The 23,649-nt window shown below is 42.7% G+C and overlaps 2 protein-coding genes and 1 pseudogene across 2 annotated transcripts; 1 reads left to right on the top strand and 2 right to left on the bottom strand.

The window, feature by feature from the left end:
* Positions 1 to 2,747: 2,747 nt before the first annotated feature.
* LOC143591990 (putative transmembrane ascorbate ferrireductase 3) lies at positions 2,748 to 4,231 on the bottom strand. The gene is made up of 4 exons (XM_077072022.1): positions 4,002 to 4,231; positions 3,859 to 3,907; positions 3,592 to 3,791; positions 2,748 to 3,229 (listed from the first exon to the last, which is right to left on the bottom strand). The coding sequence occupies exons 1-4, from the start codon at positions 4,164 to 4,166 to the stop codon at positions 2,960 to 2,962; spliced, it is 684 nt and encodes a 227-aa protein (XP_076928137.1). The 5' UTR covers positions 4,167 to 4,231; the 3' UTR covers positions 2,748 to 2,959.
* A 3,372-nt stretch (positions 4,232 to 7,603) lies between these two features.
* On the top strand, positions 7,604 to 8,495 carry LOC143591989 (putative ribose-5-phosphate isomerase 3, chloroplastic pseudogene; annotated as a pseudogene).
* A 107-nt stretch (positions 8,496 to 8,602) lies between these two features.
* On the bottom strand, positions 8,603 to 21,501 carry LOC143591991 (anthranilate synthase beta subunit 2, chloroplastic-like). The gene is made up of 7 exons (XM_077072024.1): positions 21,158 to 21,501; positions 20,947 to 21,017; positions 20,079 to 20,116; positions 19,862 to 19,972; positions 9,520 to 9,619; positions 9,178 to 9,309; positions 8,603 to 8,778 (listed from the first exon to the last, which is right to left on the bottom strand). The coding sequence occupies exons 1-7, from the start codon at positions 21,428 to 21,430 to the stop codon at positions 8,670 to 8,672; spliced, it is 834 nt and encodes a 277-aa protein (XP_076928139.1). The 5' UTR covers positions 21,431 to 21,501; the 3' UTR covers positions 8,603 to 8,669.
* Positions 21,502 to 23,649: the final 2,148 nt, after the last annotated feature.

Raw genomic sequence — 23,649 nt, forward strand, 5'->3', positions numbered from 1 at the left:
CTCAAGGCCCAGTATCCGGCACACCCACTCAAAGTGCCGGACCTTGGCAATGGCCATGGGGTGCACCTCTGTCAGGTGCACACCGTGCCTCTCCAGGACACGGTACACAAACTTTGTCAACGGAAACCTAAGGTTTCCGTAGACAAAGAATGCAGCATAAACCCCGATCTTGCCACTAGGGGCATCGTACACAGTATGGTGGGGTTCAGGAAACTCAGGCTCGAGAGACTCGAGCATGAACTTCCTGACGATATACTGGTACAGATCGACAGGAAGAGAGCACTGGCATTCGCCAGCAGTCTTCTGGTCATCAGCATCATGAGAAGACATGGTGGAAGAAAGATGAAAAGAGATTTCAGGGTAATGCTTTACTGAACAGAAAAATTCGCCGGAAATTACTTGAGAAGAAGAGATGAAAGTGAAAAGTGTGAATTGCAAATAACCCTCTCCCCCTTTATATAGTAATCGCAATTAATGCGATGAATTTAATACGGAAGAGAGAGAAATCAAAGGTGCAATGAAAACTATGACGCGTGGCAAAAGCAAGCTGGCAACATCTGTCACAAGGACGTATGCCAGAGATTTCGCGGCTACGCGCCCGAAATCCCGTGCCCACGCGCCTGAAAAAGCAACTGGAATGACCACATAATGTCATGTCGCCATAACTTCTGGCACGTCCTGACACCGTCAGAAGAAACCGTCACACGACGTTTGAGGTATTGGGTTGTTCTTATCCATCTACCAACTCTTCAAATTTCAAATTTAAAATTTGAAGACAAGATTCAAAAAAAAAAAAAAAAAAAAAAAGCGGGAAAATACCCCTTACCTTGGCAAACAAGTAACCGTAAGACGGATGCGGGTACAGTGTGAAGGCAAAACATTTCACATACCTAGCACCCGCAGGGAATTGAAGCCAAGTAAAACCTTGGCAAACAAGTAACCGTAAGACGGATGCGGGTACAGTGTAAAGGCAAAACCCTTCACATACCTAGCACCCGCAGGGAATTGAAGCCAAGTAAACTTTGGTGAACAAGTAACCGTAAGACGGATGCGGGTACAGTGTAAAGGCAAAACCCTTCACATACCTAGCACCCGCAGGGAATTGAAGCCAAATATTCCTCGGCAACCAAGTAACTATAAGACGGGTGCGGGTACAGTGTAAAGGCAAAACCCTTCACATACCTAGCACCCGCAGGGAATTGACGCCAGGAATACCTTGGAAGTAAAGTAACCGTAAGACGAGCGCTGGTACAGTGTTAAGGCAAAACCCTTCACATACCTAACGCTCCGCTGGGAATTGAAACCAAGAAGGATCTTCTGGGCAATGCTTGCGGAAACGGAAATAACATCCCCGCATAGCGGGAACGTCGAGAACTACGTTGTTTGAAGCTCTAGGATGGAATTGGTGGTTTTAACATAATTGATCACTATGTTCAAAACCACCAAAACCTCATGGAGAATCTAAACAAGTAGGACTCAACGCTCCCGACTTGCGAGGAGGTTATAGACCTACCCGCATCATACCCAAAGACCAAGCAGGAAACTCGGGCATTTCTGCAAGTGACAAGGACTTCCGCGGGAAGAATCCCCATGGAAAACCTTACAAAAACCCTTTTCAAAACCCTCTGCTTAAGTCCAAAAGTTCACCTCACTTTATTAAACATGCATGAGACGAACATTGGACTGGGGGGACTTGAAGAGGTAGGTCCCAGCAGAGCCCAGTTGGACCCGCAAGACTCACCTTAAACAGGGACGTCTGCGCAAAGACCAACTGGTTCCGCAGAACCAACCATGCTCGGAGACATGACGTCCTTACGCGCAGTATGCAAGCTGGTCCCGCAGGAAATGCCTCCCAATGGTGAAGGACTCCGCCTGTCCCCGCAGCCTCGGATACAAGCCATTAGGGACTGGCCACCCGCGCAGCATGGCTACACGCACAAGGCACTTAACTCTCCCCAGTGTCACCTGAAGGAATGAGCAAAGGCGGGAGGGGGAAAACTCCCGCCTAAATGAGCCAGTCCGTATGATGGAGGATCTTTTGTGTGATACCTGACGAGGTACAGACAAAAGATCTGACCAAGAATGCGACAGCTCACTGACAGCAGCATGGCAGACAGCACGCCACAGCACTGTGACCAATAGCCGCCGCCTACCCACCAACTCCTGCCATACCACGTGCCTAGCCTGTAGTTGGCAGAAGAGGAAGAGTGCACGACACGCCTGCTCTGTGTCAGCCGCTACCTATCCACCACTCACAGGCAGGGCACGTGCATAGGTTACAGTTGGTAGCGTGTTGGGCCGGCTAAACCCCTTGGAAACCTACCTTCGGCTATAAATACCCCAATGGTATGATCATCTTACAACATCTTATCTTATCATATATACCTGATATCTGCTCTAGCAATCTCTTAATATACTTTTATATTTAAAGAGCAATCTAGTCTGATTCTCACGCCGGAGGGTGGTCACAAGGAGGAACCCCCCCCCCTTCTCAGTGACGAGCTCACGGTGTCTGTTTTGCAGGTTATCAGAAGAACCATCTTCTCTGGGTCTAACCCCTCGTGGGAAACATCTATCTAACCCCCAGGTTACCCGTAATCTGCCCGGGGTCCGGTTAGTGTTTCTTCAGCATTCGATTTTCTCACTACAAAGGTTACTTGATATAGAATATGTTAGTTTGGATTTGATTAAATGTGTTGGTTAAATATCTTTTATTCAAATTATATCTTTAGTCCCTTCAAATTAGTTTTTCATCAAGTGGTAAATAGCACTATGTCAATGGCTTATATAAATCATAAATCAACTAAGGTAGTAGTAATATGCAGCTATTAAGCAACAATGGCAATCAATTTGTAACACAAAACCAACCAATTAATTTAATAAATTCTTCACTTCTTACAAATCAAATATATTGAAAACATATTAGAAAATCCAAGCAAAAGGAAAAAGAACAAACCATTTAAGTATGCGAAGCGTAACGACCAAGAGAGACTGAAAAATCAACCGCGATACCAAACAAAAGGATTGACAAACCAAGAAAGTTGATCACATAACTTTCTCTATTATTTGTGAGCTGCATGAATGTGAACTTCTGCATCAGTCCGGTTAGAGCCGCACATATCGCCATATATAACAACATTCTTCCGCCCAACACGTGCCAATGTGATAGCCTTGTTCTTGTCACCTCTGATGCTTTTGGAAATACAAACAAACTGAACCCGAATAGCCACTGCCCAAAATATACAAGGTCTTAATTCAAGATATTTAAGTTCTAACAATATTAATATTCAAACACTTGCACAATTAGTCCTATAAGTCTCGCGTTAAACTTGTCACGTTGGATATAATTATATATATCTATATAGTATCAATTAAAATAAACGGTTGCCTAGTTCCTCTTTAGCAGTTTTATTACAAGTGAAGAATAAAAAAACAAACAAATGTACCCAGTAAAATCAGACTCATAACAAAGTTATTCGTAGGTTCAGGAAGGACCGGGAAAAGTAGTATATAAAGTTTTGTATCAATCTTTCAAAATATGTGAGTAGTACTAGTATGATAATATTATTAGCTAATAAAGTTGTATATTACCTGCAATATGAAAAGGCAGAAAGTGCCCATACCAATCCAAGAATGCAAGCTATACATATCTAGTATATTCATCTTATTATGGAACTTGAATGTTGCATGAATCCCAACAATGCCCAAAACAAGTGCCGAAAGGTGTAAGAACATGTGTACATACTTCTGGATCTGCCTCTCTGCTCTTACCGTCTTGTATGCCATCATCGCTGCTTCGTTAACACATAAATACGGTTAACATATCAATCCAGATACGTAATTCAAGAGAAAACTTACCTTCACCGATGAGAAATATGAATCCAAAGAACATAAGGAAAGGGTGAACCTGAAATGGGATATGAATATGATCACTTAATTAATAACGAAAAATTTGAGGATTTAATAGAGCATGGTTAAGAGAATGAAGGTAACTATTTTACATTGAATACGCGGTAAGGGTTGGATGAATCAAGGTCGAGTCCTTCACGATAGTGTAACAACCAAATAAGCATAAGGATGTTAGCCAATATACCAAACACGTGTGCGGCTACTGTGATTCTTGAGCCGCTCCTCAAGAAGGCCTCTCGGGTAACGGCGTAATCCATTGCAAATGATGATCAGTGGATGTTTCTGATCACTTCTTTTTAAGTTATAGTTGTTTTATGGTTTACTTTAGATAATCTGAATATATAGTCAAAAAAAGAACATAATTGTGTAAAGGTTGCTTGATATCATAGGTTTGGAATCAAGGTAGAGTTGTGCTTTTGAAAAAGCTTCAATATGAAGAGAACTTAATCTAGCTAAAGGAAATATATTCTAGGACACCCTTATGGTTAAACAAGGCCCCAGCATGTCATTTACAGAAAATAAAAAAAATGTTAAAAGAAAATTTTTATGAAAAAAAATAACTTTGATCTACATTGTAGCATAGTATCTTATATATATGATCTTAGTTTACATATGTTTTTTTTTTTGGAATACATCTTGGCTTCTTTTTTACTTTTGGGGAATCGAAAGCAGTGATTCTTCGCTTCGAGTGTCAGTTTAACAAGGTTTCTCTAGAAAGGTTTCATTCAAGAACAAAGTGATAGCTTGATCATAGTTATATGTTTCATAAGGCACATATCCAAATTACATCATATGGTGATATTTTAAATAAAAAAAGGTATTATAACAAAAGTTAACTTACTAGTGAATTTAGATTTTGGTGAATAACTTTTGATATCTTGATGAAGACGACCCAACAAATAAAAAATAAATATATAAATAAAAAGTTTTGTAAATATCATATTACTAGACAAGATAAGAAGTATATATTTCAACTTTAATCCGAATAATGGCAGCAATGTGTTTCTGAAATGGGGACGAGAGCATCCATTTAATGGTTAATAATCTGAAAATGTGTGTTACTTTTAATTCAATGATCCAACTATTTTTTATTATTTGTTTTTGTGTTTTGTTTAAGAGAAAAATAATCTGGTGTTGGGCTGCTCTATTGGACTTATACCTCGCTTTAAGGAGAGCCTGTTGGATTGGGTTAAGTAGGCTTAGCAGTTGTTGGGGGAATGCGGGTTGTATTGACTTGTATCAAATAAAAAGGAAAACTGAATTTAATAATTCAAACTATCACATGATGACCGTCTGACCGATAATAATTAATACTTATAGTTTAACCAATGATGATCTTAACTTTCATTTTTATTGCCATCAACAATAATCCCGATAGCACAATCATAAATCATCATGGACTTTACACTCAATTTACATTTACTTAATAGTCAATTTCGCTAGTAGGTTTCTTCATTTTGTTCATAATTATTATTGAGAGAGAAATCGAGTGAAACTCAAGTATAAATATATGATGATTATGCTACCGTAATTGCTTCTGGGAACAAAAGTAAAAGTTAAGTTTATCATTTGTCAAACTGTAAGTATGAATTATTATCAACCATCAAGTTAATAGTTTTAATTAATAAAATCCAAATTTTCAATAAAAGTTATATATAATTTGCTATGAGTCCTTCACCTACAATTAGATCTTATGTCAACAAATAAGACCCCGTTCGTCTAATTTCGACTTGGATTCTGATAAACTAGTTAGATAAACTAATTACTTGTTTACTCCAAATAATTGAACTTTATGTTTTAATTTTGATACAAAGGAAAGGAAATGTGGAGCTGATATAACACATGCGGAACACTTTTTAAAGGATTACATGGTATCTTGTTATGGAATAAATACCCAGCTGGTTGTGGATCGTCGGGTACTATTTTACTTGATGTTTGTTCAACTACTCTTTTACATGCAATTTGCAAGGTAATATAGACATTGAGTTCAGGAATAATGATATTCCATAACATACCAAAACTAGTTTTCACCACTTGTACGAGATACAAGGATCGGTACATAATCATTTCCAATGTGGTGTAGAGGTAGGAAGCCTAGGTTTCTCAATGGAGACCCATGTTCAATCACCACAAACAACACTTTGGTTAAGGTATAAGTGGCTAAATGAAGGAAGAATGAGATCTTTGTGATCTCCAATTTAATCCTGAGGACGTCCATGTTTTACCATCAGTGCCCTTTCGAGCATGTGGGTTTTTCCCAGAACTGAAAATAACTCGGAGACGTTTAAACTTCGTATGGTTGGATTTAGTCAGCTGATTGTGACCTTTTACTATTAAATCACCTCATAACTAATACCTAGACATTCCTATATTTGTTGATGGTTAAAAAAGTTATAATAATGATAATAAAAATAAGGAGTATTGGTTTTTAATACTCTCAACTTTTACTCGTTGTTAGATACCACTCCCAACTTTCGATTTGTTATCTATCACTCCTAACTTTTACCCTATTTGTTTCTTGCTGACGTGACAATGTTCTTGCTGATGTGACACATACTAATTAAATTATAATAAAAAAAAGTTGGAACCCATACCATTACCCAACCCCACTAGCCCTTATAACCTCCTCCATCAACCTTTTATTATAAAGAGCCGATACCCATCTTACCATCTAACGACACCGGCCAAATCCCATCATAATCACCACCCACCACCACCGTCTCCCTTTCTTTACCATTTTTGTTGGTTACAAACTGAAAACAAATTAAAATAAAACTTCATCTTCTTCAACTATTAACTCTAGGAACCATCCCAATTTCCTTTTAAAATTCATTTCAGATATTCAAATTAACAGTCAGGACCTTAGGGCTTCTATTTGGTAAATGAAAACGAGTAAAGTGATGGTATTATTACCTCGATTTGGTTACGAATCGATGACAATGGAGCTTGGTCGGTAGAATCGACGGCAACAATGGCAAAATGATAACATAAGTGACCGATTTTGAGCGAGGGAAGTATATAGATAAAGGTGTGATTTGAAACCAAGAGGAATTGTCGGATTCTACAGGGTTATGATAGAGATTGTAATGAATTCGGTTGGATTTGGTTTTGATGGTTGTACTCCGGTGTTGAGTTGTTGACGACCGTGGTTCTGGCTACTAGTTAGGTGATTATGGTGGAAACTAAGTAGCGTGTTCTCCAAAGAGCAATAGTGATGATGGAGGTGTGTTCTTGACTTATATAGAGAAGGGGATGTTCGTTTGAAGCTATGGAAATGGAGAAGAAATGTATAGTGGTGGGTGGTAATTATGTTGGGTTGTGGTGGAGCAACAAAACACCTTTGGCAAAGACAAATCCACGCCAGCAAGAACAATGCCACGTCAGGAAGAAAACTAACGGAGTTAGGGTCTGTTAAGTTTGAGAGTTTCAGAAACAAATAGGATAAAAGTTGAAAATAATATTAACCAACAGATGAAAGTCTAAAGTATTAAAAACCAATACCCCTAAAAACAAGGATCAATACATAGAAATTGAATAAAAGTGGGTAGGTAAATTCAAAAAGAGTAAAAAAGTTATCACCATATTAAAAAAAACTAAAATCTTTGAAACCAAGTGGACAACAATAAGTGGTCCCACCCTTTAAAAACCAAACCTCTTTCATTCTCAAAACACACAAACTCGTCATAGTCAAACATCAAACACAGAAACACAAACACTTGATCCACATCTCCACCATGTCTTCCCTATCTCTCCTCACCCGTCCACCCTTCACCACCACCACCACCACCACCACCACCACCTTCCACCGTCACACCACCACCACCTTCCGCCACCGCCACCTCACCATCAAAGCCTTCTCAGCCCCCACCCCAGTCCAACCTCTAACCCAAGACGACCTTAAAAAACTAGCCGCAGACAAAGCCCTAGAGTATGTCAAATCCGACATGATCCTCGGCCTAGGCACCGGTTCAACCGCCGCCTTTGTCGTATCGAAACTAGGCCAACTCTTAGCCTCTGGTGAACTCAGAAACATCATAGGTGTACCCACTTCCAAAAGAACCCAAGAACAGGCTCTTTCGTTAGGAATCCCATTATCCGTATTAGACGATCACCCGAAGCTCGATTTAGCAATCGATGGCGCGGACGAAGTCGACCCGAATTTGAATTTAGTCAAAGGGAGAGGAGGTGCATTGTTAAGGGAGAAAATGGTCGAAGCCGCTTCGGATAAGTTTGTCGTCGTGGTCGATGATTCGAAACTGGTGTCGGGGCTCGGTGGGAGCGGATTGGCAATGCCGGTCGAGGTTGTGCAGTTTTGTTGGAAGTATAATTTGGTTAGGCTGCAAGAGTTGTTTAAACAAGAAGAGTGTGATGCTAAGTTGAGATTGAATGATGATGGGAAGCCTTATGTTACGGATAATTCGAATTACATTGTGGATTTGTATTTCAAGACGCCAATTAAGGATGCGTGGGCGGCTGGGAGGGAGATTTCGGCGTTTGAAGGGGTGGTGGAACATGGGTTGTTTTTGGATATGGCGACTGCGGTTATTATTGCCGGGAAAGATGGAGTTAGTGTTAAGAGTAAGTGAGAGGACTGCGGTTATTATTGCCGGGAAAGATGGAGTTAGTGTTAAGAGTAAGTGAGAGTGAATGGTTAAAGTTTGTGTTTTAATAAGGGATGATGTAAGTTTATATCATGGTTTTTATTTAACATTAATGTGATAATGTATGATGACTACAAATTGAAATGTTTTGATTTGATTTTAGTTCCCGGAAACGGTTTCCTTGTTTTCGATCAGTTTGATGAAGTTTGCGACGATTGTTTTTCCTTCGGTTGTTATGATGCTCTCGGGATGAAACTGCACGCCCTGTGAGACAAGATAACAATGTATTTAGATGTTTATAATTGGCGGTAGCTATACAAACACCACAGACATGTCATCTAGACGTCAGTAACGTGCCATATGACCCGTATGGTAGTGCGAAAAGTGGTCAAAGAGGTCGTTTATTATAGTCATACGGACCGTTTCATAGAGTGAAAAGGATCATACGGGCCATATAAGGGCAAAATCCATACGGGCCCGTATTTTTTCTCCATATTATACGACCCATATGACATCATATGGACAGTATGATAGGAGGAAAAATGTCGTATGGCCCGTATGATGTGACAGGCAAGATATACAATTTTTGGGATGGTGCACCTATAGCATTACCCTAATTATAATTTTAATAATAAGAATTAAAATAAGAAAAATGAATGGTCCCTGCAAATGGGGATATAGTTTGTGACGAGCAGCCATAACGAGTCCATCTTCTGTCCATGCTGTTATTTCAAGCGCATCACTCTGAAAGCTTTCCTTATCAATCACAAGACTGTGGTATCTACCAACGGTAAACGGGCTGCAATGACAAATAGTGTTTTGGTCAACTCAAAACTGTCTTGACAAACAAATGTTGTTGATGCAAGAAAACATTAAAGCTATCTTTTGGTTTTGTATTTCAACATCAAGATTAGGTGGAGTTAAGTTATACTTTTTTTGGACTTAAATATAAGCAAAGAAACTTTGAATATAATCAAAAGATTAAGTTTAGATAAAGTTTAGAACATACTTTGATATACCAGCAAACAAAGATGGGAACTTGCCCTCATTGTAATAAACTAGTGAACTTTTTCCATGCATAACACCATAAGGCGACCGCACAATTTTCCCTACAAAGATTGAAGAGGTAGGTCCCAGCAGAGATCAGTTGGTCCCGCAAGACTCACCTTGAACAGGGACGTCTGCGCAAAGGCCATCTGCTCCCGCAGGACCCACCATGCTTATAGGATCTTACGCGCAGTACACAAGCTGAACACGCAGGGAAAGCCTCCCAATGGTGAAGTACCCCGCCTGTTCCCGCAGTTGCGGATACAAGCCATCAGGGAAGGCTACCCGCAGACAGCAGGGCTACACGCACAAGACACTAGCTACTTCAGTAGTCACATGAAGAAATGAGCAAGGCGGGATGCCTTGGAACAATCCCGCCTAAATGAGCCAGTCTGATTCTGAAAGATCTTTTGTACCATGCCTACCAAGGTATGGACAGGACAGACGATCTGACCAGAACAGCCCATGAGCCAATCACAGGGTGACAGCTCATCGACAACAGGGCGAGGAGGAGCACCCTCTAGTACTGTTTGTCACTATTAGCCGCAGCCTACTCACCAACCCTTACTGAGGAGCATGCGCGGCCTACAGTTGGTGGAATAGTGTTACTGTTGGCCGTAACCTATTCACCAACCAGCATGGCCTGCGTACAATCCACAGTAAGTGGGACGTGCATAAACTACAGTTGGTGGAATAGTGCAGCCGACTTTGTTACTGTTGGCCGTAACCTACCCACCAACCAGTATGGCCTGTGCATAGTCCACTGTTGGTTGAACAGGAATACTATTCAGCCGGCTGTACCTTCTTGGAAACCTACCTTCGGCTATAAATACTCCAATATCTTGGAATGGTAAGATCATCTGATATCCAGTTATCTAGCAATCTCTTAATATACACTTATATTCAGAGCAACCTAGTCTGATTCTCACGCCGGAGGGTGGTCACAAGGAGGAACTCCCCCCTTCTCAGTGACGAGCTTACGGTGTTTGTTTTGCAGGTCTCCTGAAGAACAGCCTTCTCAGTTAGACCTCATCCGTGGGAAACATTACTTAACCCCCAGATTATCTATAATCTGTACCGGGTCACTTAGTGTTTCTTCATTGGCGCCATCCGTGTATAAAAGCTAGAACTACTTTAGTTTTTTCACAATTTCTGAAGAAATGGTTAACGTTACTCCGGTTCAAAGGCCAGTAACCGACCAAGAAACCCCGGTAACAACCCCAGCAACTGGGGGAAACACCGGCGGTTATACAATCCTTACGAACACTACCCCGACTACCCAAGCCGGGGCAAGTGGAGTAAATATTCCATTGGGGTTCTCCGATACCCAACTGGAAAAAACGAACGAAGGTTCCTCGCCAAACACTAGATCAAGTGAAGGCATGGGCCGAAGCACGGCAAAGAGAATTCCAAGCCGAATTGGACGAACGCTTGCGTTCAGTTCAACAGGCTGACGAATTCGCCAGTACTCGCCAACACCTCAATATGAGCAGTGACTGCGAGTACTCAGACGACGAGTTGGAGTCCGACACCGACGCGAACCCTCGCCATAAGGCGAAAGGGAAGCGTAAGGAAACGGACGTCCAACCAAAAAGGAATTTTGGGGAAGCCTTTAAACCAATCGTGGAGAGAAACCCGCGTGACTTTTCCAAAACCTTTAGACCAACTGCTACAAATGCAGGGAAGTCAAAGTTCGCAAGGGACATTGCGGAAGCAATCGCCCCGAGAAGTGCCAAACAAATGTCCAACATTGGCACTTACGATGGTCTATCCGACCCAGACGACCATTTGAACAGGTTCATTGCGGGGGCTACCGTCAGCAACTGGACGGAACCCACGTGGTGCTACATGTTCCAGATGACTCTGGTCGGAGCGGCCAGGGCATGGTTCGATCGTTTACCGATCCACCACATATATGACTGGGCGGACTTTCAGAACAAGTTCAGCCAGCATTTCAGCCAACAGAGGAAGTACACTGAAGAGCAGTGGACGATCCTTAACTGCGTGAGAGAGGAGGATGAATCTCTACTAGACTTCATCACTCGCTTCAACTCCAAAAAGCTTAGTCTCGGCAACATAAGTGAAGATCTGGTTCGCGCCGCCTTCATCCAAGGCGCCGAATACCCAGAACTTATCCGCACATTGACGGGTAAGGATGGCATGCCATCAACTTGGGATGCCATCATGACGGCGGCAAAGCGCTTTGCCGAGACGGAAAAGCAACTGGGAAGAGATCTTCCCCAGAGTACACACCTCTACACGCAGAGGACCAGAGAGAACAATGTCCGGATCGCCCGGCAAAACAAAAAGAGGAGGCTAGGTATTTGGCAGTCAAGGGTAAACTTTGACACCTCATCCAGCTCTCGCCCTCTTGTTGGCGGAAGGGACAACACACACCCTTCAAACCGAAAACACCGGTGGACGCCACTCACGAAGAGCGTCACGGAGATATTTGCCACGGAAAAATTACCATGGCCTAAAGCCCCATTGATCCGGCAGAAACCTAATGCGGATCAAAGCAAATCCTGTGATTTCCACGGGACAAAGGGTCATGGTACTGAAGAGTGCACATCCTTGAAAGATATTATTGAGACATTTGTCAAGGACGGAAGGCTTGCACATCTTGTGGCATCGATCAGGAAGGGAGGAAGGAATGACAACCGGTACAGAGGTAACGGACGAAAGCCCGTCGATATCAGCATCAACATGGTTCATGGCAAGGTCAGAGGAAGAAAAAGACGGGTGGCAGAACCATGCGCGTGGAAAGAAGCTGAGGTGCGCTTCCCGAGAGTGCCAGGAGGCCCCAGCAAAGAAGGCCCCATCGTCATCAGAAGCCAGCTGGGGCACTACATCACTTCACGCACTCTTGCTGACAACGGCGCATCGTCGACAGTGATGTACAGACAGTTCTTTGATAAGCTGGATGATGAAGACAAAGAACGCTTGGAAACGGTCTACGCTTCAATGGAAGGGTTTGACGGAAGTACAGAAACACCCCTGGGTATCCTATCTTTCCCCGTTACTCTTACTGATGGGAATCATTCACGCACAGAAGACGTGGATTTTGTCGTAATGAAAAAGCCACATCATACGTACGACATCCTATTCGGAAGAGACGGGATGGCAAGATTCAACGCCGTGGTATCTTCAGTCCATGGCATGATGGGATGGCCAACAGCTGAGGGTGTAGCAATGATCTCTGGCATTCCCCAGAATTTGGTGAGCGATAACGGCACCAACTTTGCTGACAAAAAGCTACAACAATGGCTAAAAGAACTTCAAATCACCCACACCTTTACCTCAGTGGCACACCCGCAAGGAAATGGTGAGGTGGAAAGAGCAAATAAAAGCATCGTTGAAGGCATAAAGAAAAGACTCTTGAAACACAGATCCGGCTGGGTGGACGAGCTTCCGCACGTCCTTTGGGCAAACAGAACGTTGAAGAAGGCCAGTACGGGAGAAACCCCGTTCAGCCTCACTTATGGCACTGAAGCCATGGTCCCGGTCGAAATTGTTCTACCCTCACCAAGGGTCTTGAGTCAGCCAGAAGACAATGATGCGGAAAGACGGTTGGATCTTATGCTAACCGAGGAACGCAGAGACTTAGCCGCAGTGCGTGAAGAGAACTACAAACGACAAATGCAAAAGTACTACAACACGCGGGTAAAACTCTGCAACTTCAAGGAAGGAGACTACATACTGCGTAACAACGAGGCTTCGAACCAAGAACGCCCAGGAAAGTTGGCCCCGATCTGGGAAGGGCCATACGTTATCAAACAGGTTCTGGGAAAGGGCGCATACCGGCTCGAAAGGCTCGATGGCACTCCCATCCCAAGAACATGGAATGGAGCTCAATTACGCAAATGTTATATGTAGATCAATTCCAAAACTTGTAAAGAAAAGGCCAAGAGCCACTTCTAATGGAAATGATTCTCCTTTCATAATGTGTTTACCTTTATCCTTATGAACTCCCCACTGGTGCCGGTATTTACCGCATAAATGAGGAGAAGTAAGTCATTGCGTGTGGAAGGCGGCAAAACCCGCATAAACACAACGTTAAAAATAGGGGAAACCTACACGCAGGTATGATGTAAGTAAAGTTTAGCCATCTTTGTAAGTGCAAGTGACGGTCTTATCCGCACAATCACAAATAAGGAAGCAAAACTTCAAACTATCATCTACCACGTTCAAAGGTTATCCTAAAAAAAAAAAATATATATAATACTTAGAAATAAGGATAAGGAAAACCTACACGCAGGTCAGGTATGGGTAAAGTTTAGCCATCCTACCAAGTGCAAGTGACGGTTCAACCCGCACAATCACGAAAGAGGAAGCAAAACTTTAACCCACTATCAACCACGTTCAAAGGTTAACTTATCCTAAATACTTAGAAATTTCGAGGAAAAATGAGGAAAACCTACACGCAGGTCAGATGACAGTTAAAATTTAGCCATCCTACCAAGTGCAAGTGACGGTTCTACCCGCACAATCACGAAGGAGGAAGCGAAACTTTAACCCATCATCAACCACGTTCAACAGGTTAACTTATTCTAAAACACTTGGAAAATTGCTAAAACTAAGTATGCAAGTTATGAGTTTATAAAGCAAGGAATCCAAGAAGGAAATAACAATCTTATCCGCAAAAAGATTTATATTTCAATGATATATTACAAGAATGGCCGGGTTACTACCCGCCTGAAAGAGTAAATCTATACAAGTCTATCTTAGCAATGGAAAGGGATCTTCGGGATCAAGCTTCAGGGCCGCTTCCACTTGGACCCGCTCCGTCAGAAGAACGGGGTGGTTCGAGGAACGCTTTGAGAACAGCTAACCCATCATCAGCAACAGCTACTTCGTCCACCTTTTCCACCACTGGATGCGGGAAAGCGGCGTATTGGTTCAATGCTTGGTCATAAATGGCTTCGGTATCCACATCGAACAAAGGGAAGTTGGAAGGCGGGACGCCTTTCTCAACAAACCCTAGACCAAGCAGGAAGCCGGCCTTTTCCCCATCCTCATGAGAAGCGTTGAGGGCTGCGGTCATAGCATCATCGTAAGAGGTCTCTGAAAAGACCCGACGCACAACCTACAAAAAAAAAATATACAAGTGTTAGAACCTTTTCTTACAAAAGAAAAGCGTGAAGACAAAGTTAAACATACCTGAGGCAACGCTTCTCGAAGAAGCCATTGGAGGGCAGCTTGAGCTTCGTTATGGGCGCGTTCGGCTTCGCTCTTGTTAAGGTTGGCAAGTAAAACTTCCTTTGCGGCAGCCTCTTCGACGCCCTTAAGCTTCCGCTGGGTCTGGTCAAGCACCCCCCTCTGGTCCAGGATTTCCTGGAGTTTCTTGGCATCTTCCATTGCCAAGGCATCATGAGCGCGTTGGAGAGCCTCTAATTTGCCTTTCAGCTCCTCATTCTCCACACGCAGAGGCTCAGCAACGGCTTCAGCCTGGGCAGCCCTCTCGGTTGCGTTTCGCGCAGTCTCCCTGGCCAGCCGAAGCTGTTCATTCACAGCTTGGGCAGCCTTGGAGCGGGCCTCGAGTCGCGCCTGAACTTCAACCTCGAGGGCCTTGAAGGCCTTCTCCTTGTCGGCGGCAGCTGCCGCCAGCTGTTGGTTCTCCTCCCGAAGAGCACGCGCCTCAGATACGTCCTTGGCGCGAGCTGCTTTCAACTTGTCGTTTTCACGACAAAGCAGCTCGACGCGCGGCTGCATCCGGGCCTGGAGAACCCGAAGCTCATTGGTTAGCCTACCCTCCTGGTAGCTAACCATGGCTTCCCCCAACGCACCCGGGGGAGCAGCGTGGCGAACCCAGTCCACGCACTCCACAGGTGTGCGAAGGGTTGTTCCTCGGCGTATGTTCCATCGCGGAACGTACACTTCATTGGAATCCGTCACTGCAAAAGAAACAAAGGCAGTAAGGAAAAGATGATAAAAAACATAAGGGAAAAAGAAAGGAACCCTACGCACCTGTAGGGTCAATGACAGGCCGATAACCGCCAAACCCATCACCTGAACCTAAAGGAAATCCATCCAACAGGTCAGGCAGACGGGAAGGTGGCAAAGATCGGCGGGAAGCCCTGCGCGTACCTGATGGTCCGGCCATTGGTGCCGGTGGCGCGGGCATGGTGGCAGCCGCCGTGGTCGCCGTCGGGGTAGCCGCCTCATCAGCAGCAGCAGTAACCGCCGGCTCCGTGAAGGATGCTGTAAAAATCGCACTCACTGCCGGCGGTGACGTCATCTCGACCGGAACAGTTGGCCCAAATGAATGAGCAACTGGACCAACGGATGCAGACGCAGGCGCCTGGGTCGACGCCTCAGGAAGGCTGACCGAGCCTACCGTCATTGGCGGGGAAGTACCCCCCTGCGCTTCACCCCGGAATGCGTCAACATACACGCCTGCACAAAGTGTTAAATTTAAGAAGTAATAAATCTGCAAAGACATTATGATTGTACTTACGGGTTTTCTTGACCCTGAACGTACGGACGGGCGGGGAGGAACCCGATGGAGCCGGCCTCTTGGTCCCGGTCACCGTCGTCTTCGTTGGTTCTCCGGCGGTAACGGTCGCAGCCTCCGGAACAGTGGTCTCCTCACCACCGGGCTTCCCCGCCACCTCTTCACTATCTGACTCCGAGTCAGATAGAACCACCGGACCAGCCGTGGAGGCCTTCTCCTTCCCTTTCCCGCCGGCAGCAGCTTTCTTCTTCCGCACCAATGGAGGAGCATCTGAGGATTCCTCAGAAGAAGACAGGTCAAGAATTCCAATAGCGGGTACAGCATTAAGGGGTTGAGGAAGGAATATCGCCTTACCTGGCCGCCGTTGGCTCAGGATCTCGTGGCCCAGCGGATAGACCTCCACAAACCGATCCGCTGTTTGCTCCAGGATGGGCAACTCGCCCTCGTCCAAAGCACGAGTACCCATCCGCGCGGGACCGTCGGCTTCCCGCGGAAACAGAAGCGACTCCAAATCATTTCCCTCTGAAAAAAAAAAAAAAAAAAAAAGAAACAGTTAGAAGACAAACTTGTATCAAAAAAGAAAAACAAGACATACCATAGGGAATAGAGTTCAAACCGTATTCGAGGAGGATGGGAACCAGAGATGCATCTTTCCACACCCGGCTCATCCCTAACATGACCATCCCGGACTCCGCAAACCGGTAAACCGGAGATTGGATCCGGGATATCTTCGAAAACCATTCCGCCTCCTGGTAGTTGGGGGCGTGAAGGCTCGGTATCGCTTGGCCATTTTTAAACTTCAAGGCAAGGGGGATGGCGCGGGCAGAAATGTAGAAGAATTCCTGCTTCCACGCACGAAGACTGCGCTCGGTGTCGCATATCTTCAGACCCTTAATACGGGTCGTCAGGGTGTACCACCCTTGGATGCACCTCCAGGTATAGAAGGTCATCAGGCGGTCCACATGGGGATCGATGCCCAAAATCCGGCACACCCACTCAAAATGGCGAATCTTGGCGATCGCCATGGGGTGCAGCTCGGTCAAATGGACACCATGCCTCTCAAGGACACGGTAAACAAATTTTGTCAATGGGAATCTAAGATTCCCATAGACAAAAAATGCAGCATAAACCCCGATCTTGCCACTGGGGGCATCGTACACGGTCTGGTGGGATTCAGGAAACTTAGGCTCGAGATGATCGAGCATGAACTTCCTGACAACATACCGGTACTGATCGCCGGGCAGAGCACACTGGCACTCACCAGCAGTACCCCTGTCGTCAGCTATAGCTTCAGCATCACGAGAGGACATTATTGCAGAAAGAAGAGTGATTTCGGGAAAATGCTTGCCTGAAAAAGGGGAGTATTTGCCGGAAATCACTAAGAAGAAGAAGAGTGAAAAGTGTGAATTGCAAATAACCCTCTCCCCCTTTATATAGTAATCGCAATTAATGCGGTGAATTTAATGCGGATGAGAGAGAAATCAAGGGCGCAATAAAACTATGACACGTGGCAAAAAGCAAGCTGGCAACAGCTGCTGAAAGGACGTGTGCCAGTAATTTCGCGGCCACGCGCCCGAAAAATCATGCCCACGCGCCTGAAAAAGCGACTGGAATGACCATGTTCTGTCACGTCACCATAACTTCCTGCACGTCCTGACACAGTCAGAAGAAACCGTCACACGACGTTTCAGATGTTTGGACTGTTCTTATCCTCACCAACCTTTCGAATTTCAAAATTCAAAATTCAAAAAGATTCAAAGGTAAGCGGGAAAATACCCCTTACCTTGGCAACCAAGTAACCATAAGACGGATGCGGGTACAGTGTTAAGGCAAAACCTTCCACATACCTACCACCCGTAGGGAATTGAAGCCAAGAATACCCCGGCAACAAAGTAACTATAAGACGGGTGCGGATACAGTGTTAAGGCAAAACCCTTCACGTATCTAGCACCCGCAGGGAATTGACGCCAGGAGTACCTTGAAAGTAAAGTAACCGTAAGACGAGCGCGGGTACAGTGTTAAGGCAAAACCCTTAACATTCCTAGCGCCCGGCAGGGAATTGAAACCAGGAAGGATCTTCTGGGCAATGCTTGTGGAAACGGAAATAACATCCCCGCAGAGCGGGAACGTCGAGAAATACATTGTTTGAGGCTCCAGGATGGAATTGGTGGTTTAAACATAATTGATCACTATGTTCAAAACCACTAAAACCTCAAGGAGAATCCACATAAGTGAGACTCAACGCTCCTGACTTGCGAGAAAGTTACATACCTACCCGCATCATACCCAAAGATCAAGCAAAAAAATCGGGAATTTTTGCAAGTGACATTAGGAAACCCGCAGGAAGAATCCCCACGGAGAACCTTAAAACTAGAAACCCCTTTTCAAAACCCCTTTGCAAGTGACATTAGTCCAAAAGTTCACCTCACTTTATTAAACATTCATGAGAAGAACATTGGACTGGGGGGGCTTGAAGAGGTAGGTCCCAGCAGAGATCAGTTGGTCCCGCAAGACTCACCTTGAACAGGGACGTCTGCGCAAAGGCCATCTGCTCCCGCAGGACCCACCATGCTCAAAGGATCTTACGCGCAGTACACAAGCTGAACACGCAGGGAAAGCCTCCCAATGGTGAAGTACCCCGCCTGTTCCCGCAGTTGCGGATACAAGCCATCAGGGAAGGCTACCCGCAGACAGCAGGGCTACACGCACAAGACACTAGCTACTTCAGTAGTCACATGAAGAAATGAGCAAGGCGGGAACAATCCCGCCTAAATGAGCCAGTCTGATTCTGAAAGATCTTTTGTACCATGCCTACCAAGGTATGGACAGGACAGACGATCTGACCAGAACAGCCCATGAGCCAATCACAGGGTGACAGCTCATCGACAACAGGGCGAGGAGGAGCACCCTCTAGTACTGTTTGTCACTATTAGCCGCTGCCTACTCACCAACCCTTACTGAGGAGCATGCGCGGCCTACAGTTGGTGGAATAATGTTACTGTTGGCCGTAACCTATTCACCAACCAGCATGGCCTGCGTACAATCCACAGTAAGTGGGACGTGCATAAACTACAGTTGGTGGAATAGTGCAGCCGACTTTGTTACTGTTGGCCGTAACCTACCCACCAACCAGTATGGCCTGTGCATAGTCCACTGTTGGTTGAACAGGAATACTATTCAGCCGGCTGTACCTTCTTGGAAACCTACCTTCGGCTATAAATACTCCAATATCTTGGAATGGTAAGATCATCTGATATCCAGTTATCTAGCAATCTCTTAATATACACTTATATTCAGAGCAACCTAGTCTGATTCTCACGCCGGAGGGTGGTCACAAGGAGGAACTCCCCCCTTCTCAGTGACGAGCTTACGGTGTTTGTTTTGCAGGTCTCCTGAAGAACAGCCTTCTCAGTTAGACCTCATCCGTGGGAAACATTACTTAACCCCCAGATTATCTATAATCTGTACCGGGTCACTTAGTGTTTCTTCAAAGATATTAACTTGTTAAAGTAAAAGTCACACAAAGAATCATGCAAATGATAAAAAATCATTAAAAAGAAAGTTGTAAAACGGTAAATGGGTCATATACATGTGTTGCAGGTTAACCTGATAAAACCTTTTTAATACTAATGTTAAACAGACGATCAACCCGCACGCGACTTATTTAATTAAATAGGTTAAACTGGTCCACCTGAATATGACCTGTTTACTAAACAAGTTAGAAATGACAACCCAAAAGCTGATTATTTTCATGGCTGTGTCAGAAGCAAATTTTCTTAAAACCGTAATCGTTAGTAACTCTGGTCGACGTAGATGCAAGTATCAAATATATAATGTCAAAAAGATTCACCTCCAAAAGCTTCACCAATGCACTGTAATCCCATGCATACACCAAACAAAGGTATATCAGGTCCAAGTTCCAGTACTGTTTGCAATGATATACCCGAATCTTGTGGTGCACCTATAATAAGAAAATTGATATAATTAAGGTAAAATATTTTTTTTATTTTTCAAAAGCCAATTAAGGTAAAATATTAGAGGTATAATTGCCACAACCATGATCTTACCAGGTCCAGGTGATATAAGAATTCCTCTTGGCTTTTTCCTATAAAACAAAATATTATATATTTGATATCAGTTGCTGGAGGGCTGTTCAAAAAGCTCGTGGCTCCAACCTTGGGCCCGTGGCTCGCTCGATAAAAGCTCGAATAAAACTAGCTAAAAAAACTTGATTTGAAACAAGTTGGCTCATTTTTGTAACCGAGCCAAATTCGACCATGGCTCGGCTCGGCTCGTCGGCTCGATCTTAGGTTCGCTTAACTTCAAAATCGAGCTCAAACCTAGCTGAGCTGCCTCGTTTAATTTCGAGCTCGAGCTCGAAACCACTCGGGCACGACTCGTGAACATCGTGTTTGTTTGTCTATCTTTAACCGAACAAATGATCGAAAACGAACAGTTAAATAAACAGGGGCTTTTTTGTTCGTGTTCTTCGTTAAGAAAATGAGTGTGTTTGTGTTTGATAAATAAACAATTCACAAACGTAAACGAACAAGTATAACTAAGATGAACGAACATAACCAATCGAACTCCAGTTAAAAGTAAATGTGAACATCAAACTGTCGGGCTAAAAAATTAATAAAACTAGTCTAAATTGCAGACTTGCAGTGGGTCTAAAAAACTTAATTGAATATAATAATTAACGAACTTAAAAGGAACATAAATGGACGAACAAGACATGTATATGTGTTTGTTCGTTTAACTAAATGAACAAAAAGTTCTATTCATATTCGTTCGTGTATTATATAAACGAACTTCCCACTATACGTTAATTGAACGTTCGGTTTATTTACAGGCCTAGGAAGAGGCGGGGAAAAAAAAAAACTTAACAAAATGATAAATAATAAATAAATTTTATTAAAATAAAAGAATAATTACTTTTTCAGTTCATCAACAGTAAGCTCATCGTTTCGGTAAACCTCAAAGTTGCAGCCCAGCACTCCCATATACTATATATTACAAAGGGTCATTAGTATAAAGTAATAGAAATCAATATCAATAATATTATGTATAATCAATATCAAGTAATACACAACAGAAGATTACATCTTTTTAATAATAATAATAACATGAGTAAAGAGAGGAGAACCTGGCAAAGGTTATAAGTGAAACTGTCATAGTTGTCGATGACAATAACAGGACTGTGACTTTTGGCCACAACTCGCGAGTTTGAAGATTTATTCTCGGAAACAGCGTGACATATTATTGGAAAAACTCTACTTTCCTTTGGTTGCATATGATATAAGTTAACATTGTTTACAGTAAGGAACTGTGGGGCCCGGTTGAGATATCGGGCTGTCTGAGGGATCAATGAAGATCTTACTTGAACTGGAGAGTTCTGAGGTAACGTAAAAGCAACCATCGTTTGTATAGTTCTGAAATGAAACAAATTTTCAATATTAGAACACGACTATTACAGCGATATCTAAAAGCAGATCAATATTAGCAGGTAGTAAAAGAAGTTTTTATTTGAATATCTAAAAGGCTACACTAACCACAATTCTACAAACTATATATATAGAATGATTTAGGTTATATGTGCTATAAAGTCTATAATATTAATCCTATTGTGCACTTAAAGCTCTATAATATATTGTGGGACAGATTAATAAACATTTCCCATGTGCACTTAAAGCCTTATGGTATTTGCAATTTGCATTATTGATCATTCAACCACGGGCCATTGAATAATGAAAACCAAGCTGTATCGGCTCTACAAATAATATAGGGAAGAATTAAAGAAATAACTTCAAATGTTTAAATGAAAACTGTAGAGAAACACGCCTATTAACATTCTAGTCATCTCAAGACAAAAGAAAGCTGAAACACAGTAGTAAAAATTTAAACTTGTCACGTCTTTGCTAAACGAATAGTTGAAAGTAATCGTAAATCCAACATAAATACAAGTATCGATAAAAGTATGTCCATTTATAACACATCACTGGTTCATTAGTCATATCGATAAAATTATGTCCATTTAACACATGCATACAAATGGCTTATAAGCTTATTAATATTATTGTTCTTGTCATTTTAATAACCGAAACTTTACAAGTTGTAGCACATTATTAATTTACTATACCCAATATACCGTAAACTGTCTCACGAAATGATTATTTCGATAAATACAGAGTATCAAAAGACATTGAATGAATAAACAAGCACACATAGATATTAAATCAGTCATAAGTAATATAAAAACCTAATGTTCAACTTCCAATCAATTCAATCAAACTCATAAACATATAAACTGATATATTATCATTCCGTCAACAACCCGGTAAATTTACAGATCAACTGAGCTTAATCATACTAAAATATTCAAAAAATATTATATACCAACATAAAGAATTTGATTAATAATAAAACAACGAATCAGATGTAACAGCATACTGTTAATAAGACAATCAATTAATTAGGGACTTAGGGTACACGTGTATAAGTGTTCGTGGGAAATAAGGAAGACAACTTTAGCGTTTGCGATGGCAGTTTTGAAGCTCGGTTCTTCAACTAAAATGAGGAACTTTAAACTTTAAAGTGAGAACTAGAATTTTTGACCCCGCGCGTTGCAGCGGGTGAATGTTTAAAAAAAACCCATAGTATTCGGACCCAAACACGTTGCTGCTAGCCCGTAATAATTTTAAAATATAATTGTCAACCCGAGGCTCAATACGGCATCATGGTTGTGATGTACGTTGCTACGGCAAAACTGAAGTATCATCACAACCATAAAAGGAATCTTAAAAGGTGTAATCACAATAGGCTCAGGTCGACACCATGGTTGAAATATAAGCCGCCACACCAAAGTGCGGATCATCATCACAACCACATAAAGGATCTCCTAATGTAATAAAAAAAACTAAACACTAAGAAGCTACAACGAAAAGAGAGGCATATAAAATTGTCAACTGGGGCTCAGGCCGGTATCATGGTTGTAACCGAATTGTAATGCAGTAGTGCTCCTTGTACTGCAGTGGTGTTCCTTTCATATCGACAACAGAATTGCCCCTCGAACATACGGATCCAAACAATTTTGTTTCACTCAATGGAACTAATTGAATGTCATTGCGGCAACCATTATGCTATGAATCTGTCAAAAAATAATAATAAAACTCAAATAACTAAAGTGTAATGGTCATGAATCCTAACACCAAAAGGGAGTCCTAGATAATTTTCTATTGCTTATGGAAACTTATCAAGCTTTGTGACTTACAATATACATAATTGATTTCAGTATTATAAATTCCTAAATGAACATATGATGCAGCGAAATGCTATAATTGTTTCAAAAAGGTGCAAGTGTAGTCACATTGGTACTATATCTACTGAAGCTCAAAAGTAATAATAATGAAGAGCTGCATAATACAGATAATGAAATATAACTTTATACAAAAGAATTGCATACAACGATTTTGATAATGGAATTTCATTATTTTGCTTACATCAAATTGTTTTCAACTTTCACTTGTAATGCATTAATAGAAGGCATTTTGTGATTTGTGATAGTGTGCAAACAATTGTCAATAATCAAAAGGAAACATGTTTGTTTTTGCTTGATGAAGAATCCCAAATCAAAAAGCC

The sequence above is a fragment of the Bidens hawaiensis genome, unplaced genomic scaffold (genome assembly GCF_021521415.1).
Source record: "Bidens hawaiensis isolate Kalapana, Puna unplaced genomic scaffold, B.hawaiensis_p1.1 tig00040253_1, whole genome shotgun sequence".
NCBI classification, from domain to species: domain Eukaryota; kingdom Viridiplantae; phylum Streptophyta; class Magnoliopsida; order Asterales; family Asteraceae; genus Bidens; species Bidens hawaiensis.

What these genes read in the sequence shown, in the direction of transcription:
- LOC143591990 (XM_077072022.1), bottom strand. Translation starts at nt 4,166, where the DNA reads ATGGATTACGCCGTTACCCGAGAGGCCTTCTTGAGGAGCGGCTCAAGA. An exon ending in CATATTTCTCATCGGTGAAG is followed by an intron (nt 3,792 to 3,858) that starts GTAAGTTTTCTC and finishes TTAACGAAGCAG; the next exon opens with CGATGATGGCATACAAGACG. An exon ending in TCTGCCTTTTCATATTGCAG is followed by an intron (nt 3,230 to 3,591) that starts GTAATATACAAC and finishes TATTTTGGGCAG; the next exon opens with TGGCTATTCGGGTTCAGTTT.
- LOC143591991 (XM_077072024.1), bottom strand. Translation starts at nt 21,430, where the DNA reads ATGGTTGCTTTTACGTTACCTCAGAACTCTCCAGTTCAAGTAAGATCT. An exon ending in TCTTATATCACCTGGACCTG is followed by an intron (nt 19,973 to 20,078) that starts GTAAGATCATGG and finishes TTCTTATTATAG; the next exon opens with GTGCACCACAAGATTCGGGT. An exon ending in TTGTTTGCTGGTATATCAAA is followed by an intron (nt 9,310 to 9,519) that starts GTATGTTCTAAA and finishes TTGTCATTGCAG; the next exon opens with CCCGTTTACCGTTGGTAGAT.